This window comes from Perognathus longimembris, chromosome 9 (genome assembly GCF_023159225.1).
Source record: "Perognathus longimembris pacificus isolate PPM17 chromosome 9, ASM2315922v1, whole genome shotgun sequence".
In the NCBI taxonomy this organism is placed as follows: Eukaryota; Metazoa; Chordata; class Mammalia; order Rodentia; family Heteromyidae; genus Perognathus; species Perognathus longimembris.
Window position 1 is genome coordinate 72,873,911 of NC_063169.1, and position 26,382 is coordinate 72,900,292.

Consider the following 26,382-nt stretch of genomic DNA (forward strand, 5'->3'; position numbering starts at 1 on the left):
CTACATATCAGCAACGTTCTGAAATTAAGAGGAAACCCCCAAATACTCCATACATACACATACAAACACACACACATGCATGTGCATACACACACACACACACACACGCAGAGCCAGCAGCGTTGCCATAGGTCAACAGTCAACCAAGATCTCATTTTGTGTGCCATGCCACATGTCTCCCTGCTTGCGTCCTGTCTCCTGTCTCCTGGATCATCTCTGGTCACTGTGGCATCCCACTTCAGTTCTCCATTGGAGCTGGTTGGTTTGTTGGCATAGGTTTTGTTCTTTCTCTCCTCTCTGGCCTGTTTCCTGACAGGGTTAAGAGTATTTGTGGGCTGCAGGCCTTTGTAACAACTGGGTGCCTGAAGATTGCTAATTCTAATAAAGGCTCCAAGATTTGGTTCTTAAAATGGTAAATAAAACAAATAGATAGATATCATTTTGTATATGTGCATGCATATGGGTGTACATGTGGGATGAACACACATCCACATGCTAGAATCACATGCTACTTCAAATAAGCAATATTCGCAATTGGGTCTCATTTTCCCGCGTCTATACATGTGTGTATGTGCACGTGTGTTTGTGGGATGAACACACATGCTCCCACCCATGCTCAGGGAGCGCCCATGGCATCCTCAAGACATGCCATGGTGCGTGCCTCGTGGTGGGAGTCAACAATGAAAGCGCTCTGTTTCCTTTTGTTTGCTTTGTGTTGTATCTCTATAGTTTCCATGTCACAAAGTCATATATATTGTTTTAAAAACAAAAACACTTAGAAATACTATTTCTGAAGTTAAGATATCATAATCCCACACACATTCTGTATCTGCAGACGAAACTTACACAAAAACACTGAGTTGCTTACAGATCCACTCAGGATATTTTTTATCCCGAGGACAAGAGTCCTCATTAATTCTGCGTGGCTTCTACTTTGTAACTCACATGTTGGGTGTCTTTCAGTGAATCGTCAGAACTCTTAGATTGCCACAAGCACACAGGCATCGAGGTCTGCACACAGTCAGAATCGTAAGTAGCTTTGCTGTTGTGTGTTGTTCTCCTCAATCTCCTGTGGTTCTCAATATCCCTACTCTTCTCTGAACAAACCCCTGGCATGCTTCTGTGATTCGCGGCACTCATTAGCACTGCAATGACAGAATCCATGTGTAACAGGAATCCTATGTGCTGAGTATGACCAAAACACTGCAGCTTGCCCTAAGATAAATTTTCCAGTTGGGCTTATAAATCATTTACAGAGAAATGAAGCAGAACTAAAATCGCAGTCCAACTGTCACATTCTTGCAGTGTGACCGCAAGTGCTCAGGGCTGGAGGCCGAGGCAGTGAGAGCTTGCAGACCCGAACGCCCTGCCAGACCCTCAGGAACAAATACCCTCCGCTAGCCAGCATTAGGTCAGCAGCCATTAAACATAATGCAAACCATCTTCCACAGTCCCTGCTCAAGAGCTACAACAGGAACCGTCAAACTGACATTAAACATAATACAAACCGTCTTCCACAGTCCCTGCTCAAGAGCTACAATAGGAACCGTCAAACTGACATTAAACATAATACAAACTGTCTTCCACAGTCCCCGCTCAAGAGCTACAACAGGAACCGTCAAACTGACATTAAACATAATGCGAACCGTCTTCCACAGTCCCCGCTCAAGAGCTACAACAGGAACCGTCAAACTGACATTAAACATAATACAAACCGTCTTCCACAGTCCCCGCTCAAGAGCTACAACAGGAACCGTCAAACAGCCATTAAACATAATGCGAACCGTCTTCCACAGTCCCCGCTCAAGAGCTACAACAGGAACCGTCAAACTGACATTAAACATAATGCGAACCGTCTTCCACAGTCCCCGCTCAAGAGCTACAACAGGAACCATCAAACTGACATTAAACATAATGCGAACCGTCTTCCACAGTCCCCGCTCAAGAGCTACAACAGGAACCGTCAAACAGCCATTAAACATAATGCGAACCGTCTTCCACAGTCCCCGCTCAAGAGCTACAACAGGAACCGTCAAACTGACATTAAACATAATGCGAACCGTCTTCCACAGTTCCCGCTCAAGAGCTACAATAGGAACCGTCAAACTGACATTAAACATAATGCGAACCGTCTTCCACAGTCCCTGCTCAAGAGCTACAATAGGAATGGTCAAACTGACATTACTGGACTTGTCAGTGCCTGTCATGGAAGTGCATGCACCGCTGGGCAGCACCCTGACTCTACATGGGAGAAGCCCCAGCCTGACATACAGGTGCACACACTCCCCGCTCCCTGCGCAGGAGCAGCCCCGGCCTGAGACTCAGGGGCACACACTGACCACTCCCCGTGTGGAAGGAGCAGTGCCCCGTCACGCAGAGGCACACAGATTGCTTCCTGGCCTGTCAGAGCGGGAGGACAGGCATCTGCACAGGATTCTGAGGCTGTGCAGAAACACTGCAGGCCTCGTCCTGCTCAGGAGTGACTCACCAGGGCCTCCTAGCAGCCCAGTGCACAGACCCATGTGGGCCTTGGCACACACCCTGCCACCTGGTCACTCGTCACCAGCCTCATCTAGGAAAATCACCAGTGGATGACCTCTCGCTCTGTCTGCTTGAGTAAAGCTTCTTCTACCCTTGACTCGTCGTCCACTTCAAGCTGACACTGGAAGTGCCTGCCTCCAGGCCTACATTGAACAACTCTGCATCTCCAACAGCTTGGCACCTGCTGTTAGTAATTCTTCTTAGATACTTTGTTATGCATCCAGTCCCCTATGGAAAATTTTCCTTAAGTTCGGCAACAAGGGAAATAACTTGTCTATCAGTAACTCATTTTCTATTTTAAAATCATGGAAATCAAAGGCAAAACTAAAAGGCAATGAACTTTCCAGGGGGTCACCTTGCCCTGGGAGACAAGGCTGAACCCGGATCCAGGTGGGTGTGACCGTGCTAGCCCAGCTACCACACTGCTGTGGAGCCTCCAGCCACTCTGCTGCGTGCCATCTGCGGGGCCACGCCCCTCCACTGGGGACCGTCCAGTGTCCTGCAAAGCACAGCAGGGAGGAAGAGGAGGGCACAGCGTGAAGAGGGGCATCCAGCACAGACTTGTGTCCAGTGGACAGAAGAGAGGCTACGCCAGGCTCAGCAGGAAATGGCCCTGTGGACTCACTACCCCAGCTCTGTCTCCAACCCCACCTTTCCACATCCCCTAAGTTAAAGAAGTAAGAGCAGACAGAGGGGACGCTCTACAGAAGCCTATCCATAAGTCTCCAGCATGCCTGCAAGACTCAATCTCTGGAAGACATTAGCTTATCATGATGTGTCAATAACAGAACAGACTCAAAAGGAGTAAACATGAAATTCTGGGCTCAGCATTCATATAAGGAGACTCATCTAACCTCAGGACTTTCCCCTTGAACCATGCTCTAGGAGGGGAATTAACTCCCCCTTTAATTTCGCCCTCTTGAGCAACCCCAGAATAGACACAGGTTAACAAGCAAGATTAACCACCACACCATTGTACTGAAAATATTTATATTTTTGCCAAACAAAAAAAATAAATTTAGTAAGATGGATGGTTTGGCTTTCATTCTGTCAGATTCCATTAATATCTGACTTAGCAGAGGCAGCTGGATTACGATACTGCACCAGTCTATTGCTTAGGCTGAAGACTGAGGGTTGCAAAGGACGTGTTTTAACAGTGGCTTCAGATGATTGTGATTAGTCTCCTTCGATATCACTCCAAAACGCGGTGGCTGCAGAGGCTCTAAAAGTTATGTGAAACTGCATCAATACATTTTTACTCTGACCTTCTTCTACTCGAGGGGTCTCCCCAGAGAACTCCACTGACAGCACACCATAGTCAAAGACAAGAAGGCTTTCCACCAGCATCCCTAGCCCAGGGTCAGCTAGTGATAACCTCAGAGAGGAGCTCGAGAAAGTCTAAACATACTTACTGTAAACACCCATAGCAGTTGAGGAAGAGAAACAACATGAACAAAATACCTGCAGCTGACTTTCTATTGGATGTCCAGTGACCAAGTGCCTTGCTGCCGTCTGCTCAATTCTTGCTCTACATCATGGCCAAGTTCTATCACCAGAAGCAAGCACGAGAAGAAGTGAAATCCATACAGATCAGAGAGGAGGCACACGGTCTCCATGTGCACATGGTACAATTGTCTACCCAGACATCCCAAACCATCTTGAGAAGAAAGGATGAAAGGCAAGAAGAGGAAAAGAAATCTCAGAATAATAAATTCACCAGTCACAAGGCTGAATGCTAATGCACAATAGTCAGTCTACAGAAGCCAACTTTTAAACCAGATTACTTATAATCACTCTAAAGAAAGTGATAAACTTATCTGTAACTTTTGAAGAGTAGATAAAGCACGTGTATGCTGAAAATTAGAAAGTTCTGATGAAAGAAATCAAATATGAAAATAGATGGAAAGACAAACCAGGTTTCCTATATTCGAAGACTCAACGTAGTAAAGGTTAATGCAATTCATATATTGTAGTAGGATCACACATGCATATTTACAGACCCAAGCTGGCTTATTCTGATATTTGTGTGGATCTTAGGAAAGAAAATTTTGCATAAAATTTCTGACTGTTGTCTCACATGTCCGGTGAAAATGTCTCTGGAGATAGCTTAGGATACCTTTACTTAAAAATGAGTACTCACAAGGTATGTTCTTGTGACTCTCCATAGATAAACCCTGAACAAAAGAAAACCCCTAAAAGGAGTTGCAAGCATTTCACTCACAAATTCCTTTCATGGTAACTGGTTCTCTCATGTAAAATTTCTGTAAAACACAGAGCAGTTACCTCCCAGAACAAGCCCTGCGGTCTAGCCTCCAGCAAGGCTGTTACTGTGTCAGCACTGACAGGAAGCCATGACACAACTCACCCGGGAGTAGGAAGAGGAGCCCTCAGCTGGGCAAGGGTGTAGGGGTGCTCTGTGCTTCCACAGCTCCACTCTAAACCATCCATGTTACGCTTGGGGTAGGAATTTAGAGTTAAACTACAAATTATAATAACATAATCACGGGATAAATAAAAACATCTATTTACTTTATGGGCCAACAACACTGCCTACACGTATTTTCTGAAGGTAATTTTAGATTAAAAAATTAAGTTAACACATAATTCCTGTGTGCACTATGAATCTCAGCAATGTGCTGTTCCATGCTCTGGCCTCCAGCCTGAGCTTTCCTTCCTAATATTATCTTTGAAAGCTGCTCCTTTCCAGAAAACCCTGCAGCCGCATACCAGAGCCCCTTGACCACAGAACTATATTCCAGGGCCTCCGTTGGTGCCTCAGACCGCAGACAGCCCCGAGCCCTATAATTTAGAACCTTTTCCATTTTAACTAAGCACTTAGCTACAACCTTTGCAATTTGAAGTGCAACAGCCAGGAGAGCACAGTTTCCTTTTCCTTCTTTAGAATTTAATGGATACAAAATCTGTTCTTAGCACAGATCTCAGCAATGTCAGCATGTTACTTTTTTTTTTCTTTCCTGATTCTTTCCTTAGTGGAGGATTTCTACCTTTTCTTCAGATGGAGACATTTCACAGATTTCCTGTGACACGTGCTCTTCAGGACCACTTCCATGTAGAAAGGGTCATCTGAACCCAAGCCCTGGGCACCTCCAACATGCAGCCAGGAGCCAGGACAGCTCTTGAGTGACTGGCAGTGAGTCCATCCGTGTTGCAAACGGGATCCAGGACAGCTCCCAAGTGACTGGCAGTGAGTCCGTTACAGTGGGCTCACTGGACAAAGGGTGAATCAACATCTTGGCTGAGACAGAGCAGGACAGCACAGATTCCATCACACGACTCAATTTTAATCTTGCCAATTATTATTTCTGAAATTTTCTATTTTGGTGTTTAATTTTTGGAGCCATTTATGTATTCTAGATTCTAATCTTTAAGCAATAAACTGCTAGCCAAGATTTTCTCCCAGTCTGTGGTTTATCTCATAATACTAGTGAATGTTTCTTTTGCTGTGAAGAATCCCATCTGTCAATTCTTGCTCATTTCCCTGAGCAATGAAGGGTCCTGCATATGAAAGTGTTACCTGTGTCTATCTTCAAGCATCTTCCTTATTTTCCCCTAGTACTTGCAAAGTTTTTGGCTTTATTTTAAGATCTTCAATCTATTTTGCATTAATTTTTGTACAGGATGGGAGGTAGAGGGCTAGCTCCATTCTTTTGCATGTGTGTATCCAGTTTCCTCAACACCATTTGTTCAAGAGATTGTCTTTTCTCCAGTGCGTGTTTGGGGCACCTTGGTCACAGTCAGATGGATGTAACTCAGTGGGCTTAGTCTAGGTCTTCTATTCCATCTATCTTCATGTTCTTTTGGTTGCTATGGCTCTGTAGCAATGTAGTGATCGTATTGTGATACCACCAGTGTTGTGCTTGAGATTGTTTTTGCTTTCATATGGATTTTAGGATCAGTTTTTCAATTTCTATGAAAACTAGCTCTGGAATCTATATGGAGATTACCTTGAATCTGTGGATTGCTTTGGCAGTTTGGCTGGCCACACAATGCTGATTCTGCTCATCTATGAGCACTAGAGGTCTTTCTATATGTGCAGTGTTCTTCAGTCTCTTTTTTAAAGATTTTATAGTTTTCTTTATAGAGAAATGTAAATCAGAATAGAAATACCTGCACAACGCTTCTTACAGCAGCTCTATTCATAACAGTCAAACTACAAGGTCAGCCCAGGCAATCATTAACTGATTAATGGATAAAGACTACCTGGTACATATATACACGATGAAGTATTCAGCAAAAAGACTGAGACTATGTCATTTACAAATAAATGGGTAGAACTATGAATTATCATATTAAGTGAAATAAGCCAGATTGAGAAAGACAAGCCCCACATGTGTGGAATCTAGACATGCTACATGTGTAAAACGGGGGCCCACATGAGGCGAGATGGAGCAGAGGAGGAAGGGTGAAAGGCATACATGACTGAAGTGGCACACACACGTGTAGAAAGAGAATTAGGGTTTTTTAATCACTAAAACTGTTTTTAAAGAGAGACATGTTGAATTGAAACCTTTAGTATAACTACTCAAAAATAATTTTTAAAACCATGATAAAATTGGGGATGGGGATACAGAATATAACATAGGTGATAAATTCGATCAAAGTACATTATGTGCATGTATGGTAATACCACAGTGAAACCCTTTATGCAACTAATATACATTAATAAAAAGAGGAACAAAGAATCATTAGAACAAAAAAGAACGATAAAGCCATATAAGAACCTCAGGCCATCCCTAATCCCCTCTGTGCCTCTGAGGCAAGACCTTGCCCATGGTGGCCCCTGTGGTATCTCAGCACCAAGTACAGAGAGACTGATGCTTGGAGCCTAGAGGAAGCTGCTGAATGAAAATAGAACTGAAGGTTCCTTGAAGGTCAGAAAAGTTTGTTTTCCCCTAAAATTAGTCTTGGTGCAATTAGCATAATTTCCAGTAAATTATAAGTTACTTAAAGGTGGTGGCTATAACTTTCAAATAGAAAAAGGAGATTTTCTGTTTAATTATTTTGGACTGTGGCTGAGAACTCAAACCATGGATAACAAGACTATGGACAAAGCGTCACTACTGCATCTGTTTTGTAGCAATTAAGTCAAAACTAAGTAACACTGACAGCCACCATACGTTGACCATACGTTGATCAAGTGGGAGACACACCTGCACACACTCTGGACTGAGGTTCTTCCCAGGCCTGACAGGCCACAGGAGTGACCTTCACGAGTCCTTGGGACTCATCAAGGATGGCAGGGTCGATCTGTACATTAAGCACTAGCAGGCCATTTTCAGCCCATTAATCAACCAGTTCTAGCACTGCTTCCTGGATAAGGCCTGACACACTCCACTGCGGGGATGGCAGTCGTTAACGGATAGTGATGGATGGATGAGAAGACACGTATTTGAAGAAAGAAATGGTTACATGTGAACCAGAGATGTAGGTACCTGTGGATATGGCAGACAAGGGAGCAAAGAAATCTGGCCCACAGCCAGGCTTGTGTCATCATGTCTGTGAATTCGTTAGCTTGGATCTGACAAGAAAGAAGTGGTCAGTCTGAGGACTGCCCAGGGGGAGACGAGGACAATGTGGAAAGGAGGTGTGAGCAGGAACAGATCAATGTGGCCTTATGAATGCAGGAAACATCTTTCTTTACAGGAAGAGGAAGTAGTTCAAGCTCTGAGCCCAGCTCAAGTCTAAGGAAGAACAAGCACAATGCATGGAGCTGGCACAGGGGACTCCAAGGGCCTTCTTAGCAAATCTCCAAGCTTCCTGTTTTAACCATGGCATTTCCCATGCAATGCTCCACCTACAACACCATGACTAACCTCACAGCTGCATTTCACAATGTTTTGTTGTATTTTCTTCCAACTTTGAGAGAGCAAACATTTTTCACTAGTAAAGTAAAATAAAAGTCTTTTAGAAGAGTTGATGATCTTTGCTCTGAGTCAATCATATCCTATAAAAACAAAAAGTTCCTACTTTGAATTCCAGGGCTTTTCTCTACCCCTTCTCTCACATGTGGAGTCTGTATGGCGTGCCAACACATGACCTCTGTGCATTTTCTCACTCGCCCTGCCCATATATGGCTCAACTTTCTCTCCTTTTTGCATTAATTTCTAAGTTCTACTAATTCTTGAGCTAGGAATATAGTAACGTGCTGTTCATAGAAAGACATATCTTGAGGGGATAGACAAATGAAGAGAAAGTAGAGAAAATGCAGTCAATAATTCAGTGCATATCCTGAAAAACTAAGGGAAGGAGAGAGAGAGAGAGAGAGAGAGAGAGAGAGAGAGAGAGAAAGAGAGAGGAGACAGAGACAGATATCCCTTAATTCTGCACATCCTGCATGATGTAACAGAGAATAGCAGCTCTGGTTCCACATGTAGGAACACAGAAGTCTTCTAACAAGTGAGCACCAAGCATCCTGGAAAACAGTGCCTTGTTCTGGTTCCATGAAGGGGGCCTGGGGCAAACCGCAGCCCAGGCCTAAAGATAGACAAGCCGATGCAAGCCCTGGATGCCAAGAGCTGAAACAGGCAATACGTGAGCCATCACTGACACATCCCTAAAGCTCAGTGTGGACAAGTCTGAGGCCCTAAATCCAGGTGGGAAGGCTGTGGGCCCACAGTGCTGTGAGATTTACCCCCATGGTAAACACTGGTGAAAATTTGTCTCTTGCCTCTTGCATAGGGAGGAAAGGATAAGTTTTGAAACATGGCTCTGCATCTGCTCTCTGAAGCAAGGCTGTCCCCAGGGGAGACTGGCTGACCAGAGCCCATGTCTCTAGAGTGTGTCAGGGCCTGACCAGGGGAGAAATACCACCCCACCAGTGCTCCACTGCACTAGCTGTCCTGGGCTATCCAAGGCTCGGGGCCACAAGGTACATGAAGACTACTGTCCAAACTCCCCACACCACCCAACGCCCTCACATCAGACACCATCACTGACCTTCAACAAAAATAATACCAGCAAACCAAAAGGCAAAATCATCATCATCACCACCACCACCATCATCGTCATCACCATAATAAAACGTCTGAAGAGATAGAACCAGCATCAGTTCTGGCTCAGATAAGGCTGGAATTACAAGAGCTGGCTTTGAAATGGCTGTGATGAACATGGTAAGGGATCTAAGGACAAAGTAGATGCAGACAGAAGCTGATGTGCCAGCTGGTGGGACAAAAATCACTGCTGGAGCTTAGAAGCACCAGAGCGAGGCAGCAGACAGCCCCAGCCACCACTGCAGTGGCACAGACACGACACAGAAACCCACGGCAAGTCCCACACCAGGCTGAGATCTCACATAAACTGCACACAGGAGGCTGCGCACACGCACGTGTGCACGCACCTGTGTGTATCGCCGCTTGTGCCCTCTGGTGGGAGGTCAGAGGAAAGGGACACCTGGGAATCTGCACCTTCCTCACAATTTTGCTACTAACCTAAGATTTGGAAGCCTTCAAAAAGTATACTGGTGGGCGGGGCTGGGGATATAGCCTAGTGGCAAGAGTGCCTGCCTCGGATACACGAGGCCCTAGGTTCGATTCCCCAGCACCACATATACAGAAAACGGCCAGAAGCGGTGCTGTGGCTCAAGTGGCAGAGTGCTAGCCTTGAGTGGGAAGAAGCCAGGGACAGTGCTCAGGCCCTGAGTCCAAGGCCCAGGACTGGCCAAAAAAAAAAAAAAAGTATACTGGTGGGGCTGGGGATATGGCCTAGTGGCGAGAGAGCTTGCCTCGTATACATGAGGCCCTGGGTTCCATTCCCCAGCACCACATAAACAGAAAACGGCCAGAAGTGGCGCTGTGGCTCAAGTGGCAGAGTGCTAGCTTTGAGCAAAAAGGAAACCAGGGACAGTGCTCAGGCCCTGAGCCCAAGGCCCAGGACTGGCCAAAAAAAAAAAAAAAAAAAAAAAAGTATACTGGTATTAGAACTAGGAAATTGAAAGGGAATACCAAAATTGAGAGACACAGGGTAAAAAAAAGAAAAGCAATACTTGCAAAACTGTTTGGTCTAAGTGTACTGAATACCTCATGGGGGGAAAAGGGAAAGGGGGAGGCGGGGGGGTATGAGGGACGAGGTAACAAACAGTACAAGTAATGTATCCAATGCCTAACATATGAAACTGTAACCTCTCTGTACATCAGTTTGATAATAAAAAATTTTTGAAAAAAAATAGTACACACAATCACAAAAGTCTCAGTATTTAGCATGTTTCTGAAAGAATAAAGCTAGCATGGCATGGACGCCTGGCCGTGCCAGCTACTCACACAGCCATTTGCAGTCAGTGGAGAGCTGGCCATGTCAGAGAAGCTGCCCAAACCCTCTCACGTTCATAGGTCATCTGAATCATTCTAATATGGGCATACATAGTATAAATCATGAATAGCTTCAGAATCTCTGAAGGAAAACCAACTAAGTGGGAAAACACTACAAAATTCCAAGTGCCTTGGGATTGACAGGGCCTTGATCAGTGCTGTGTAGGGGATCGAGTGCCACTTTATAAATGTGACCCTCACCCCACTCGGGATGAACCCCACGTCCACGTGACCCTCACCCCACTCAGGATGAAGCCCATCAGAACAAGCTGACTTCCAGTCTTGGGTTGGATCTATCAACAATCTACTGCGTTATAATCTCAGTAAGCAGATTCAGTTCCTCACTCTCCTATACCCAGGCTCTGCCCTTCTCAGCTCCTGTTTCTCCCAGGCTTTCACTTACCACAATGGCCTGCCAGATTCCTAACACAAGAAGAGGCAAATGCATGCTGCAAGAAACGTACCCAGGCCAGGACACTGGATTCTGCAGCTCGGTCTCCAGAAGCCTCAGGAGGCAGGACCATGAGCCCCTTGCCACCAAGAAGTGAGGTTAGTCAGCTATCTAAACCCAAATTGGCCTTTCCTTGGCCGTGCATGCACCTCACCATTGGCCCCCTCCTCAGGCAGGGAGAGCCCAAGCATGAGGTCCAAAAGACACAGCCTTCTACTGGTTGGCCCCTTGTCCACATCTCTTCCCCTGCAACCACACTGCTGTCTTACGCTGCCAAGCACTCTGAGTCTGTTCTGTTGTGTGGCCTCTGCTCACTGTTCTTACTGTCTGGGGTGTTCCACAGCAGTAAGGGGCACAGGGCTTCCTCCTCCACACCTGCTCCAGCCTCTGAACCAAAGTGAAGGTGGGAGTCCCACCCTGCTTGTTACCCTCCTCGCTCTGCACTGTCCTTACTGGACCATGCTGTCTTTTTCTGACTGCCATGACTATGTGATGGCTCAGTCCTTTCCTTGTTAGCCCCCACAGGCACACAAACACACCAGGCCATTAGCTCACGAGGACTTTCTACCCAGGGCCACCCATACTACCAATACCTAGAGGAGAGCAGGTAGGAAATTCGTGTTGGGTGAGAAAAACGAGGCCCTAGTTCAAATCCCAGTACTGCCATGAGCCACAGCTATTGCAATAAAATTCTCCAGAAAAATGATATAGACCCAGGTGGCTTTGTAAGTCTATTCTGCAATGCTTTCAGAAAATAGTAAATACTCATGGGCTTGAGCATGTCCGGAGCTCAGGGAATGCCAAAGAACACGGTGGTGTATTTTATGAAGTAAAGGTAGACACCTTAAAAAAAAAAGTGTCTTCAAACACTTATCACAAATGTCAACTAAAGGGATTTGTTCTCTGGAAGTCTCAAGTTTACATAATTCCTGCTGTGACTGGAAAACCAAGACCTACACGCATGCACTCCTCATGTGAACACTGTAATCCGAGTTTCTTGTGCTGTTTCAATTTACCACGACTCAGCAGAAGCCACCACGGAGGGCTGGTGGCCCACAGAGAAGCCACTGCAGAGGGCTGGTCAGCCACAGAACAAGCGGGAGAAGGGCTCTTGCAGTAACAGCCCTTTCAGAACAATGAAAGGAAGCAAGTGAGGCCAGGATATGAAGAGTAAAGAAGAAAGAGAAAGGAGAAAAGGAGGGAAAGAGGCAATGAGAACCATCTAGTCAGTCAGGTGAAGCCTGGACAGGAAAGCTGAGAAGGGAGAACATGCCTTTGTTGGCTTCTTGCTACTTGCCACAGGCCCTGATCGAGTCCTGCCCTTGGATTAGATGTACCTGTCCTGGCTCGCAGATTTCTCACTTTTACCCTCAGTATGGAAATGGGATAAAATGTATGCAGTCAACATAGTACTTGCCTTCTGCAGGAACAGACTTGGCTAAATGGACATTTAACGAATCAGTGAAGAGCAGAGCATTATCTGCTAGATTCTATTTCAGAGCTATACTTCTTATTCTGAAGATCTGGAGATTCTTGGTGTGTTAGCAGTACTACTCAGCAGGCATTTCTGTTTCTTGAAGACTGAAATGTATCTTTTAATACTAGCATCCAGCACAGATTCATTTCAAACTAACAACAAAACACAAGCTGGGGGCTGGGAATATGCCCTAGTGGCAAGAGGGCTTGCCTCATATACATGAAGCCCTGGGTTCGATTCCTCAGCACCACATATACAGAAAATGGCCAGAAGTGGCGCTGTGGCTCAAGTGGTAGAGTGCTAGCCATGAACAAAAAGATGCTAAGGACAGTGCTCAGGCCCTGAGTCCAAGGCCCAGGCCTGGCAATAAAAAAAACAACACACACACAAAAAAAAAACAACAAAACACAAGCTGGTACCAGTGGCAAGGGTTGTCATTAGCCAGGCTCCAACAGCAAGTCACAGCCTGGAGTTCAGGCTCCACCACAGCCTCCAAGTCTAGGCTACTGGCTGCTCCTCAAAAGTCATGTTCATGTGTTCTGCACAACAAAGGACATAGCTAACAAGCTAAAAAGACAGCCTACAGAATGAGAGAATTTTTCCATCTATACATCAGACAAGGGGCTTATCCATAATCTGTATATGGCCAAAATATACAGAGCTCAACAAACTAAACCTTCTGAAGACCAGAAGATGGCGGCAAAGCAATCAGGAATCACCCTGGCTCTCTGATCAAACAGAGATTTAGGGTCCTAACACACACTTCACTTTAAGAGAACAACAACAAGGAAAATATAAACAGATACTCACAAAACCAAAAACTTATAGCTAACACACATAAGGATGGAAAACTGCAAAGCACTTTCTCCTCAGCCCCCATCCTGTACCCACAGCAAGGCAGCTGCAGAAGGGCCCTGCAGCTACGTCAGGACCCCGACCAGGACATACCGAGACACAGATCAGCAACCTGAGACCACTACAACCAGACATAGACAACTTTCACAACACTGCCAGTCAGCTCAAAACCAGCATCAAGTACCCTTCAGGGGACCCCTCCTAAGGGAGGCCTGTGCTTGGCCTGGACCCTGCCCAAGAAGGGACACCATACTTGAAGAGGGCAAAGAAGCTAGAGCCTTTCTTCTGCTCCTTTCGCTTTCTGTGGAAGACCACCAGGACAAAACTCTGACTCTTGAGTCAGAAAACCCCAACTACCAACAGGCACAGGACCAACACGGGCTGGATGCTGGGACACTACATTCCCTGCAGCCCTGGCTGATGGTGGAAAATCTCAATCAGCTAAAGGCAGGGGTGACTATCTCCTCACACTGCCCTAGGGGAACCCACCCCTCTGAAGCCCACCACAGAGAACTGAACCCAGCCTGCCTGCCTGGAGAGAAACAGACGCCAGACTTGGACCCAATGAATGCCAGTTTGGGACTCAGGTGGGGACAATTTCCCTGTCTTACCCTGTGGGAACTGACACCCCCCCCCCCAAGACTCACCTGTCCCAGAGACCTGAATCTAGCCCCTCACCCAGGGAGACCTGAGCACACTTGTCTGGGACCCAAGGGAGCGCCAGTCGGGACTCAAGTAGGGACAATCTCTCTGCACACCTCCCTCCTCCCCCGTCCTGCTCCAAAGCCCACACCTGTCCCAGTTCAGGACTTAAGTGGGGACAACCTCCCCTTAATGCACAGTAGGAATATGCCCCTCCTCCCCCAGTGCTCAAACGAGGTCCAGGTGCTGGACCGCTGCTCCCACACCCAAATGTGTAAATCACAACAAGACTTGTGCACACAGTGTTAGGAGCTTATGTTGATCTGGTGGGGGTTGGCTGAGTCAGGCCTGGGCTCTGGCGTAGGGTTATATTTTGAATGGTTTGGTAGGATACAAACAAACATGTTACTTCTCACCATGCCATTGCTCTTAGTGCTCAATAAGACTTTTATTTGGGTCTTTAAATAAATTGACGTCCCAGGGAATCCTCTCCCTATGACCAAACATGGCCAGTGATGTACATAACAGGGCCAGCACAATGGCCTGAACTGGCATACCAGTCCCCTACCTCATAGGAAAGCATGGCTCAGGGCCTGGCAACACGCTGCCAAAGAGAAGCAGGGCTCTGTGGCCTGCACTGCACTGCACTGCCTCGGTGCCGGAACAGGAAAAACTCTACACGGTGAGGACTGGAAAGACAAACCAAGGTCAGTGCAGGGCGGAGGGATGATGGAACTGGCGGGCAGCGGCACCCTGGGACCCTACTGATTCTCTTGGTAAGGCCCCTGCTGGCCGGGTCTGCAACCACAGACTGATAGCTAGGCCTGCACAGACACTAATGATAAAACTCTCCTTAAAGAAAATGTAGACATTTCTCTTTCTTCCCAATGAGGGCCACACAGACCACTCACCCAGCAGCCACGACGGAGCCCGTGTCCTCACCACACAGACCACTCACCCAGCGGCCACCCCGGAGCCCGTGTCCTCACCACACAGACCACTCACCCAGCGGCCACCCCAGAGCCCGTGTCCTCACCACACAGACCACTCACCCAGCGGCCACCCCGGAGCCCGTGTCCTCACCACACAGACCACTCACCCAGCGGCCACCCCGGAGCCCGTGTCCTCACCACACAGACCACTCACCCAGCGGCCACCCCGGAGCCCGTGTCCTCACCACACAGACCACTCACCCAGCGGCCACCCCGGAGCCCGTGTCCTCACCACACAGACCACTCACCCAGCAGCCACGACAGAGCCCGTGTCCTCACCACACAGACCACTCACCCAGAAGCCACGACGGAGCCCGTGTCCTCACCACACAGACCACTCACCCAGCGGCCACCCCGGAGCCCGTGTCCTCACCACACAGACCACTCACCCAGCGGCCACGACAGAGCCCGTGTCCTCACCACACAGACCACTCACCCAGCGGCCACCCCGGAGCCCGTGTCCTCACCACACAGACCACTCACCCAGCGGCCACGACGGAGCCCGTGTCCTCACCACACAGACCACTCACCCAGCGGCCACGACGGGGCCCGTGTCCTCACCACACAGACCACTCACCCAGCGGCCACGACGGAGCCAATGTCCACCTCATACTGACCACTCACCCAGGGGCTACCACAGAGCCCATCTCCACCTCATACAGACCACTCACCCAGGGGCTACCATGGTGCCCCTGTGTATACCACCTAGGTCACTTACCTGGGGAGTTGAGGGATTGAAGGCCACCGTGGTGACAGTGTCTGAGTGTCCTGGCAGCCGGTGGGAAAAGGTGCTTAAGCCCATTTCATAGACGTAAGCCTAGGAGACAGGAGGGCAGGGTCTGGGCTGGCCTGTATGTCCAACTGACAACCACAGGAAGGAGTAAGCTTTGTGTCCAACCTTTCCCAACAGAGTGGGAAGGTGAGTAGTGGCCCCTCCTGAGTCTCTGCCTGGAACTCGTGGTAGAGCTGCGTGTGTGGCACTTGGCTTCCATGAGTCAGCCTGGGGCTGAGCAACTAAAGAAGACGTTTCCTAGGGCTCATAGTTTAAAGGTTTCCTAGTGGAGTCAGTCCATGCCCCGTGTGAGTGTGTGCACATCAGTGCTCCCTCCACTCTGCCTCGGGACTCATCCTGAGGTGGCCTAAGGGATGAACTGGCCAGCACATGGCCATGCATGTCACATGCTTTCTCCAGGTCCTCTGGTGGTCCTTGTGCCACTGGCAGTGGGGAGAACGCGGAGGTGGTTCCTGCGCACTGGAAGTCATCTCAACACCAGAGCACCCACCCTTTTGACCTGATCTTCTCAGTGACTGTCAGCTGGGCTAGGGATGGGACTCAGTCACTGGAATGACTATTTCATTCCAAGAGACAGTGGTTCCCTAAGGGCCAACTGGCCCACAGTCACAGGTGCACCTGGCATTTTATCAATTGGTGTTATCTTGTAATTCAAACACAGCATGGCATGGAACACAACACCCCACACAGTGCACACCAGTGTTTGTGAGGTGGTTACTAAATTCATGAATGAATGAATGATTCATGTATACCATGTCATTAAGGACAGCAGAGCCTCTCATGTTCATCTGTTACTGTTTCTACAATATCCTGGCTGTATAAACTCTGGCCAGCAGTGAAGCCTGAGATTCTTATCCTCGCATGCAAAGGCCCCAGAGAGTCCATAGGGGAACTCATCTGGAATTCCCAGATGTAAGAACTAGCAAGCATACGCACGTGTCTGTCCTCCGCACCACAGGCCACAAACCGTCCGCAGGGACTGAAAGCCAGGCCACACGGGTAGCCACAGTGTGGATGTCCATCAAAACAGCGTTCACACCTGTGAGGACAGTAAGAAAGGTCTGGGTAGAAGATCTCTAACACCCTAACACAAACTAGAGGGCGGGAATAAACAAGGCGCAGGCTAACAGTGACAAACTTCTTACTGATAGCATGGTGTTGGGGTCAGCTGCACCTTTAAGGGGCCACAGCTGACCTCAGCCTGTCCCTCCCCTTCCTGTCTTTAACTGGAAGAGAAGGAAGTCTGACATCACTTGAGGGACAGCTCCTTGGGACCAATCAGGGGTCCCTCTCTTGTGCCCGCCTTTAGGGTAATATCTGGGAGGTTAATCATTTGAATAGACAGAAGCCCTAGAGGCTTTTCTCCAGGTGCCCACGCGTCCCTGTCGTTCTTGGCGGCTTTGGGGCACCCTGCGACCACACGCCACCGAGGCTACCTGTGGCCATCGCTCCCTCGTGAGCAATAATGGACCACTCAGGAAGAGGCGGAAAAGCCCCTTCCCCCCCAAGCGAGGGGAAGTCGAAAGAGAGAGATCCCACAGCGTGGGGGCCTTGCACATGCTAGCTAGCAAGTGCTCTGCCACTGTGCTGCATCCTGAAAACATGTCTGAGAACTGTTAAGTGCATTGTAAACAGCTAAAGAGAGTTCTTGAAACTATTCTATCAAGCAGGTTAAGGGTCACAATCATAAAGTGCAATATAGATTCATGTTAGTAACTATGTTGCACTTTATTTTGAAAAGGTCATAAACTCATGCAATCTTATTTGGAGAATCTCCATCTCCTCTTCAGAGTAACCAGTACTTTCAACAGAGAAGTCCACAAAGTCGGCAGCACAGCACAGGCCTGAAGCAGGCAGGGCCCTGGGGGAGGGAGGAGGGGGAATTGCGGGGGACAGGGTTAACAGGACAGGACAAGCCCCCCACTCTGTGCTGTATGCAGCCAGCTCACCTCAGGGTCCGCAAGTCCCACAGTCTGATCCCATCACCAACGGCCGTGGTCAGGAAAAGATTGTATGCCTGAGACTGCTGGGTGGTAAATGATGACCCCTGTAATTGTGAAGGAAAGACTGGCACTAGCAGCACTGCCTTAACCATACATAACAAGAGCTGCACCACATAGGAAATTAACCCCAACTGTTTCTTACATGCAACAATTTCGGGGTCAGACTCCATTATGCTGATGCTCGACTCTAAGTATTGTGGCAACCCTTCATGGTCATGAGCATGTGGCAGCACCCTCAAGGACACACCAGGTAGAGATGTTGCAGCCATCCCTGTCTGAGAAGGTGCCTCAGCCAGGCCACCTCTAGCAATGCAACTCAACAGACCATCTAGAACCCCTGAGGCTGGATGGGCCCCTCGATTACTAAGGTGTATTTCCTCTATGTGTAGTGCCCCTGGAGTCAGAAGACTAGAAAACTGTCAACAGTAGCATGTACTATGAAGTAATAAGCCACACTTGGCACATTACATGAGATATGGCCTTGCTAAACACTCAACGTCCAAGTCAGTCACTTGTCTGCTGGTTATGAAACCCCAGGACCCACTGGGCAGAGTCTGTAGGGAGACCCTTGCAAGCTACCTGAGGTGAAGGCCCTTCTGGAAGAACAGTGGTCAGCCCGAACATTCCTGCATGGAAGTGAGTACCAGGACCGTGCTGTTTGGCCCAGAATGTCATGTAAATTATGTGGCTCATAATGACAGATCTTTCTTCCCTGTCAAAATTATCTCAACAAGGTGTGGTGGTGCAGGCCTGCAATACCAGCCCTCAATGGGCTCAAACAGGGAGAGGGAGAGTCTGAAGCCAGTCTAGGCTACAAAGGGATACAAGAGGAGACCTTGTTTCCAAAAACTAACATATCTGTACTTGGGTATATCTATATCACGCTTTGTCTCATATAAGGAATATAGGCCCCCCAAAAGATGACCTCCCCCCAAAATATGAATGACATGGTAAAACAACTAAGAACCAGTGAGACGGTGAAGGGACAAGTGACAAGGAGTGAATAAGTTAGAAGTATTTTACACACTTGCATGAAATAAAATAATGAGAGGAAAGTAAGAAAGTAATAAAAGATTTTTTAATCCCAAAGCTCATTTTCACTCTTACAAAAACATCATAATGAAACCTTTTTGTATAATATATACTAATAAAAATGAGTGTATAATATACACTAATAAAAATAAGGAAAAGCAAAAGAGTAAAAATAGTAACAAAGTATATTCCTAAGCATTTATACTTAAATACACCTAAAAGTGACTCTTTGCTTATAAACAAGAACAAATGCTTCTGTTAGTTCAGCAAAAACAACCAGCTAGCACACACTGAGGCTGTGCTCTGCCACACAGCACTCCAAAGCCCACATCAGCAATTCTTTCTCTTAACAAACATACAAGCCATGTAATACCCATTTATAGGCAAGGGCCCTGACCACTGTGGGCCTCACTTGACCACACTCCAGGAGCAAGTCCCAGGTTAGAACGGCTTGATGACTGAAGGCAGACACAGAATCACAGTGCCAGGTCAGCCCTGGGGAAAGGTCACAGAGACCCCATTTTTTTTTTCAACCAATGAAGATAGTGTCACATATCTGTTATCTAGCTTCATGAGAGATACAAATACCAGGACTACAGTTCACTCCAGCCTAGGCAAAGAACACAAGACTATTTCAAAATGACTAAAGAAAAAAAGGTTAAGTGTGTGGCTCAGAGAGTAGAGTGCCTCCTTAGCAAGCATGAAGCCCTGACTTCATAGTCCAGTATAAAGCGCACACACACACACACACACACACACACACACGAATAGAGAAGGAGACAGAAAAATTACAAGATGACATAGTAACTATCATCATCACACCATTTTCCAAAATAGATTCTCTTGAGAATGTAAGTAAAATTGGTAGAGAAAGTTTAGAAGAATTGTCTTTACCACAGTATAATATTTTTACCACACTATAAAGCTACAGTTTTACTTTTTAGGTTATGAGTAAAAAGCATTTAAGAGTCCAAAATTCTATTCTGCGTTTGTAGCCTAAACATCTGCAACAATTTAAATTTGTGGATCAAAATTAAAAAGTAAATCTGAAATGGATCTCATCTACTTAGTTCAATCTAGACAAACTTTTAGGGCCTGTCAAAAGCCCCAGGAAAATGTAAAGAATATAGCAAGCAAAAGAAGAACAAGGTGGGAATATAATGAAACACCGACAGACCAGTTTCCAAATGTTAATTTTTACAATTTCGTGATTGGCTTTAAAATAACCACCTTTAATAAAAGACATAAATAAATTCAACAGCTAAGTGAGCAAAGATATCTTTTTCTAATAATTCACAAAATGCAGTAAACAAGAGGTGCAAATGCCAAATGCACAGCATGACATGTTTTAAGTAAAACATCTGTCACACTAAAGATCATTGTACATCAGATTCATTCACCTCCTGATCAGAAACATTTAACTCAAAATTATTTGGTGAATTTAGTTAATTCGCACTTAACTGTATTATCTAATGACTGACAGAGATAAGAAAAATGAATCAAATATGGAACTACATGAAATTTCCAGACAGATGTGTAAACACTAGCAATATTTACTTTTAAGTAAGTTTTTGCATATTGAAATTTGAGGATATAACAAGCCAACCTTATTCATGAATTTACCTCACATGGTTTTGGCCAAGCACATTCAAAAAGTAAATAAAGATCAAAATAAATTTCAAGGAGGGAAGATGGCGCTGCCACAGTAGGGAGGCACCCCAACTTGCTCCAACTGAATAGTGAACTGGGAACTCCAGCACCCAACACCCCATCAAGAATCCAGCAAACCCAACAACCAGAAGCAACAAAGGAACTCAGGAAATGAAAAAGAGCAAAACAAGAAGAGCCTGTAGCCTCCACGAGCCGGAATATCTCCGGGGTACCCCTCCCCCACCCGCCGACCCTGCCGGAACAGGGCCAGGCTGGGAAAGGGGACCAGCAAACCAACTGGGGGACCAAACAGCCGGGATCGGAAGTCGGCAGCAGGGGAACCGGGCGGCGCAGACAGGGAGAGCTGGGGGCGCCACCACCAAACGACTGATCGCTGAACCCCAGCACCACAGCCCCGAGGAGCCCGCGGCGGCGTGGGATGCTCACACAACCCGGGACCAGTAAGTTACCCTCCTCCCCATGGGAGACCAGCTCTAGCAGAGACCCAAGGCCTACAAGGAGGCTAGAGCTCCCTCCCTCCCCCTCCCTACCCCAAGGGAACAAAGGAGTCAGCCACAAGTCAGGCCGCAAGGCCCCCCCCCCACCCCCGCAGTTTCTGGGAGGACACAGGAGCCAGCAGAGGAGCCGGCCGGGCCCCACCGGCCCCACCCCCTCCCCAACAGGGGCCGGGGGACCGGTGGGCATTGGAAGCCCCACCTGAGGCGCCTGGTCCTCGAAGACTTTTTGAACAGCAGTCACAGGCCCACTGAGCCCGAACACACGCCCCCCCACCCTCGCAGCTGAGGCACAGAGTCTGTGGGCACCAACCCGCACCTGGACACTTGGCCCAGCTGGGGCTCGCGCATATGGCCCCCTCCCCACAGCAGACTCACGAGAGGGCACAAGTGCCCCCTGCAGCTCGGGGCAGCACGCCCCTGGAGGAAGCACTGGAGTGCACATGCACGCCCCCCCCCCCCGAGGGCCAGCGTGGGCCAGGGTGCTAGCCCAGCAAGAGGACCTCCTGCCCAAACCTCCGCAGGAGCTTCGCACAGGTGGGCGGCGCCCGCTCTGGTGGACGCACTTCACACAGGTGGGCAAGGCCCCCCGGCGGCAGCGCCCGCTCTGCTAGGCGCATCTCTGCACAAGTGGGCGGGCCGTCCCTCAACAACACCGGCCCCGGAGAAAGAGCCAAACTCAAACCCAGAGCCAGGACACAAACTAGACTCCCACTGACGGACCAGCTTGAACCAGCACAAAGCCAAACCAGGGAAGCCACCCACAGATCTCCAGATGTGCAAATCACAAAGAAATATAACGAGTTTCATCAAAGGGCAAGCCAACTCGCCAGCTCCAAAAAGCAGCACGACTGAAGAGGAGATGGAGAATAAAAAAACAACTGAGGCTTTGCTAGCAAAAATGATGGAAAGCCTCAGAAACGAAATCAGAAAACAATTCCAGGAGTTCAGAGTAGAAGTCTCGAAGGACATCCAGGAAGCCAAGAAAGAAATGGAAGCAAAAATGGATACAGTGCAAACCTCCGTCAAAGAAGACCTTAACATCCTGAGAAGTGAAATGCATGAAAAAAATAGATCTAAAATACAACTCTTTAAAGGAAGAAATTTCCACGATCAGAGCTGATCTGGCAACCATAAATAGCTCTCGGACATCCATAAACTCCACAATTAAATCCACAGCACAAAGAAATGACCATATGGAATTCAGAATCTTTCTCTTGGACGATGATGCAGCCAACAAGAACCAGAAAATTACCACACTCCAAGAAACGGTAAAGCTCCAGGGCAGAATAATCCAGGAGCTAGTGGACAAAGACAAGAGATATAATTTGCGCATAATTGGAATAGAAGAAGGAGCCGAATACCAGAGCAGAGGGCTTCAAAATATTCTCAATAAAGTGATTGCAGAAAACTTCCCCAATCTCACAAGGGACCCCCATCCAGGTAACCAAAGCCTATAGGACACCTGGCAGACCAGAACCCAGAAAAGCCACGCCAAGGCACATAATATTCAAGACTTCAGATCTCAAGAATAAAGAGCAAATTTTGAACGCAGCCAAAGCGAAGAAAGAAATTTCTTACAATGGGAAGAGGATCAGAATAACAGCAGACCTCTCCACACAAATCTACCACGTGCAAAGAGAATGGAAGAACACCATCCAAGTCCTAACAAGCCAACAATTTCCAACCTAAAATAAAATATCCAGCGAAGCTGGAGTTCACATTCGAGGGGAAAACCAGATCTTTCCATAGCAAAGAGGATCTAAAGGAGTATGTGAATAAAAAACCAGCCCTACAGCAAATTCTAAGAGGGGAATCCCACCCAACAGAAACCGTACAGGACACACAGACAGGAACAGAAAGAAACTACAATAGCCAGAACCCAACAGAAAGAGCAGCTCACTAAAGACAAGAAAAAAAAAAAAGGAAAAACAGCCCAGCAAGAAAATGGAAGGAGAAAAAAACACTCTTATCCTTGATCTCTTTGGATATAAATGGTTTAAACTCTCCGATAAAAAGGAGACTGGCAGAATGGATCTGCAAACAAAAAGTTGACATCTGTTGTCTACAAGAGACCCACCTTATAGCAAGGGATAAAAACAGGCTCCGAATGAAAGGATGGAGCAAGATCTTCCAAGCAAATGCACCTACCAAAACGGCAGGAGTAGCCATCCTGATCTCAGACAAGCTGGACTTCTCATTAAAAGCAACTCAAAAAGACAAAGAAGGCCACTATATTTTAATACAAGGAAAAATCCAGAATCAAGACATCATGGTGATAAATGTATACTCACCGAACAAAAGAGGCCCTACATATGTCAAGCAAATTCTCACAGAACTACAGAACAAGATAGACCCAAACACAATCATAGTGGGGACTAATACCCCACTCTCTCCAAGAGACAGATCCAACACCCAGAGGATCAGCAAGGGAGCTGAGGACATAAGTAACATCATATCCCAAATGGATCTGACAGACCTATACAGAATCTTTCACCCTACAGAGACCCAATACACCTTCTTCTCAGCAGGACATGGATCATACTCCAAAATAGACCATGTCATAGCCCACACAAAGAACCTCAGCAAATACAAAAGTAATGACGTCATCCCCTGTATTATATATGACCACAGTGGAATAAAGGTAACCCTCAATAACAACGGTTACCAAAGAGGCTATACACACTCTTGGAGACTAAACCCCACACTGCTATCCAACACTTGGGCCACAGACCAAATTAAAGATGAAATTAACGAATTCATAAGCCACAATGACAATGGAAATACATCACAAAGAAACCTATGGGACACAGCTAAGGCAGTACTGAGGGGCAAGATCATCGTCCTCAGCACTCACATTAAAAGAATGGAAACAGAGCAGGTGAATAACCTCACGATGACACTGAAATAACTGGAGAAACAAGAAATGATCAAACCTAAAATGACTAGGGGGAGAGAGATCACAAAGATTAAAGAAGAGATAAATCTGATTGAAAATAGAAAGACCATTCAACAAATAAATAAGACTAAAAGCTGGTTCTTTGAGAAAATAAATAAAATTGACAGACCCCTCGCAAGACTTACAAAAAAAAAAAAGAGAGAGAAAAGACTCATATACGTAAAATCAGGGACTCCACCAGAAAAATAACAAGTACACCGATATTCAAACAATCATAAGGAACTATTTCCAGAACCTCTACTCACTAAAAAACAATAATTTCACAGAAATGGATCAATTTTTAGAGAAATATAAACTGCCCAAACTGAACCAAGAAGAAATAAATCAACTAAATAAACTAATAACTTACAGCGAGATACGGGGGTAATCAAGAACCTCCCAACAAAAAAAAGCCCAGGCCCAGATGGATTCACCAACCAATTCTATAAAACCTTTAGTGAGGAGCTAATACCAATACTCCTCAACTCTTCCGTGAAATAGAAACAGAGGGAGAAATCACAAACTCATTCTATGAAGCTAATATCATACTCATTCCCAAACCAGGCAAAGACCCAACAAAAAAAGAGAACTACAGACCAATATCACTAATGAACACAGATGCAAAGCTCCTCAATAAAATATTAGCTAACAGGATCCAGAAACTGATCAAGAAAATTATACATCATGACCAAGTAGGCTTCATCCCACAGTCACAGGATGGTTCAACATCCGTAAATCAATCAATGTAATTCACCACATCAACAGAACTAAAATCAAGAATCACATTGTTATCTCAGTCGATGCCCAAAAAGCCTTTGACAAAATACAACACCCATACTTATTAAAAGCTCTTGAGAGAACAGGAATAGATGGAACATTCCTCAAAACAATAAAAGCCATATACAGCAGACCAACTGCTAACATCATATTAAATGGAGAGAAACTTAAATCATTCCCCCTAAACTCAGGAACAAGACAAGGATGCCCACTCTCCCCACTTCTTTTCAACATAGTGCTGGAATCCCTAGCTATAGCAATAAGGCAAGAGGAGGACATCAAAGGGATCCACATCGGCAAGGAAGAAATCAAGCTATCCCTATTCGCAAACGACATGATCTTATCTGAAAGACCCAAAAAACTCAGTTCCCAAACTCCTACACCTAATAAACCATTTTGGCAAAGTAGCAGGATACAAAATCAATCCACAAAAGTCAGCAGCTTTTCTGTACACCAGCAGTGTACAAGCAGAAAAGGAAATTATGGAAACAATTCCATTTACAGTAGCCAAAAAAAAAAAAAGTACCTAGGTATCAACCTAACCAAGGACATGACTGACCTATTTAATGAGAACTATAAAAATCTAAAAAGGGAAATCAAAGAAGACACAAGGAGATGGAAAAACCTCCCATGCTCATGGGTAGGCAGAACCAATATAGTGAAAATGGCCATATTGCCCAAATTGTTATACAAATTCAATGCAATCCCTATCAAAATCCCAGTCACATTCTTCACTGAAATAGAGAAAGCAATCCATAAATTCATATGGAACAGCAAAAGACCTAGAATAGCCAAAGCAATTCTAAGCAACAAAAGCAATGCAGGAGGTATCATAATACCAGACTTCAAGCTCTACTATAGGGCCATCATAACAAAAACAGCCTGGTATTGGTATAAAAACAGACCAGGAGACCAATGGATCAGAATTGAAGACCCAGAAATAAAACCGCACTCTTACAGTCAGCTGATATTCGACAAAGGAACTGAAGACATACAATGGAATAAACATAGCCTCTTCAACTACTGGTGCTGGGAGAACTGGGCAGCCATATGCAGAAAACTCAAAGTAGACCCAAGCCGATCACCATGCACCAAGATCAACTCAAAATGGATCATGGCCCTCAATATCAGACCTGAATCCTTGAAATTACTGAAGGACAGAGTAGGAAAGATGCTAGAACTTACAGGCACAGGGAGGAACTTCCTGAATATAGTCCCAGGGGCACAACAAATAGGGGAGAGACTCGACAAATGGGACTACTACAAATTAAAAAGTTTCTGCACAGCTAAGGACATAGCCACCAAAATAGAAAGACAGCCAACCATATGGGAAAGGATATTTACCAGCACAGCAACAGATAAGGCCTAATATCTGTCATCTACAGAGAACTC

The 26,382-nt window shown here is 46.4% G+C and overlaps 1 protein-coding gene across 3 annotated transcripts in view; it reads right to left on the bottom strand.

Annotated features, from left to right (window-relative positions):
- Positions 1 to 16,673: 16,673 nt before the first annotated feature.
- Positions 16,674 to 26,382, bottom strand: part of Wdr27 (WD repeat domain 27) — a 48,941-nt gene continuing 39,232 nt past the window's right edge. For all 3 annotated transcript variants that reach the window (XM_048354460.1, XM_048354459.1, XM_048354461.1), the window contains 2 exons: positions 18,025 to 18,122; positions 16,674 to 17,114 (listed from right to left, as the gene is read on the bottom strand). In XM_048354460.1, coding sequence (XP_048210417.1) covers positions 16,835 to 17,114; positions 18,025 to 18,122 — 378 coding nt within the window. In that variant the 3' untranslated portion in view covers positions 16,674 to 16,834. The remainder of the gene's footprint in view (positions 17,115 to 18,024; positions 18,123 to 26,382) is intronic.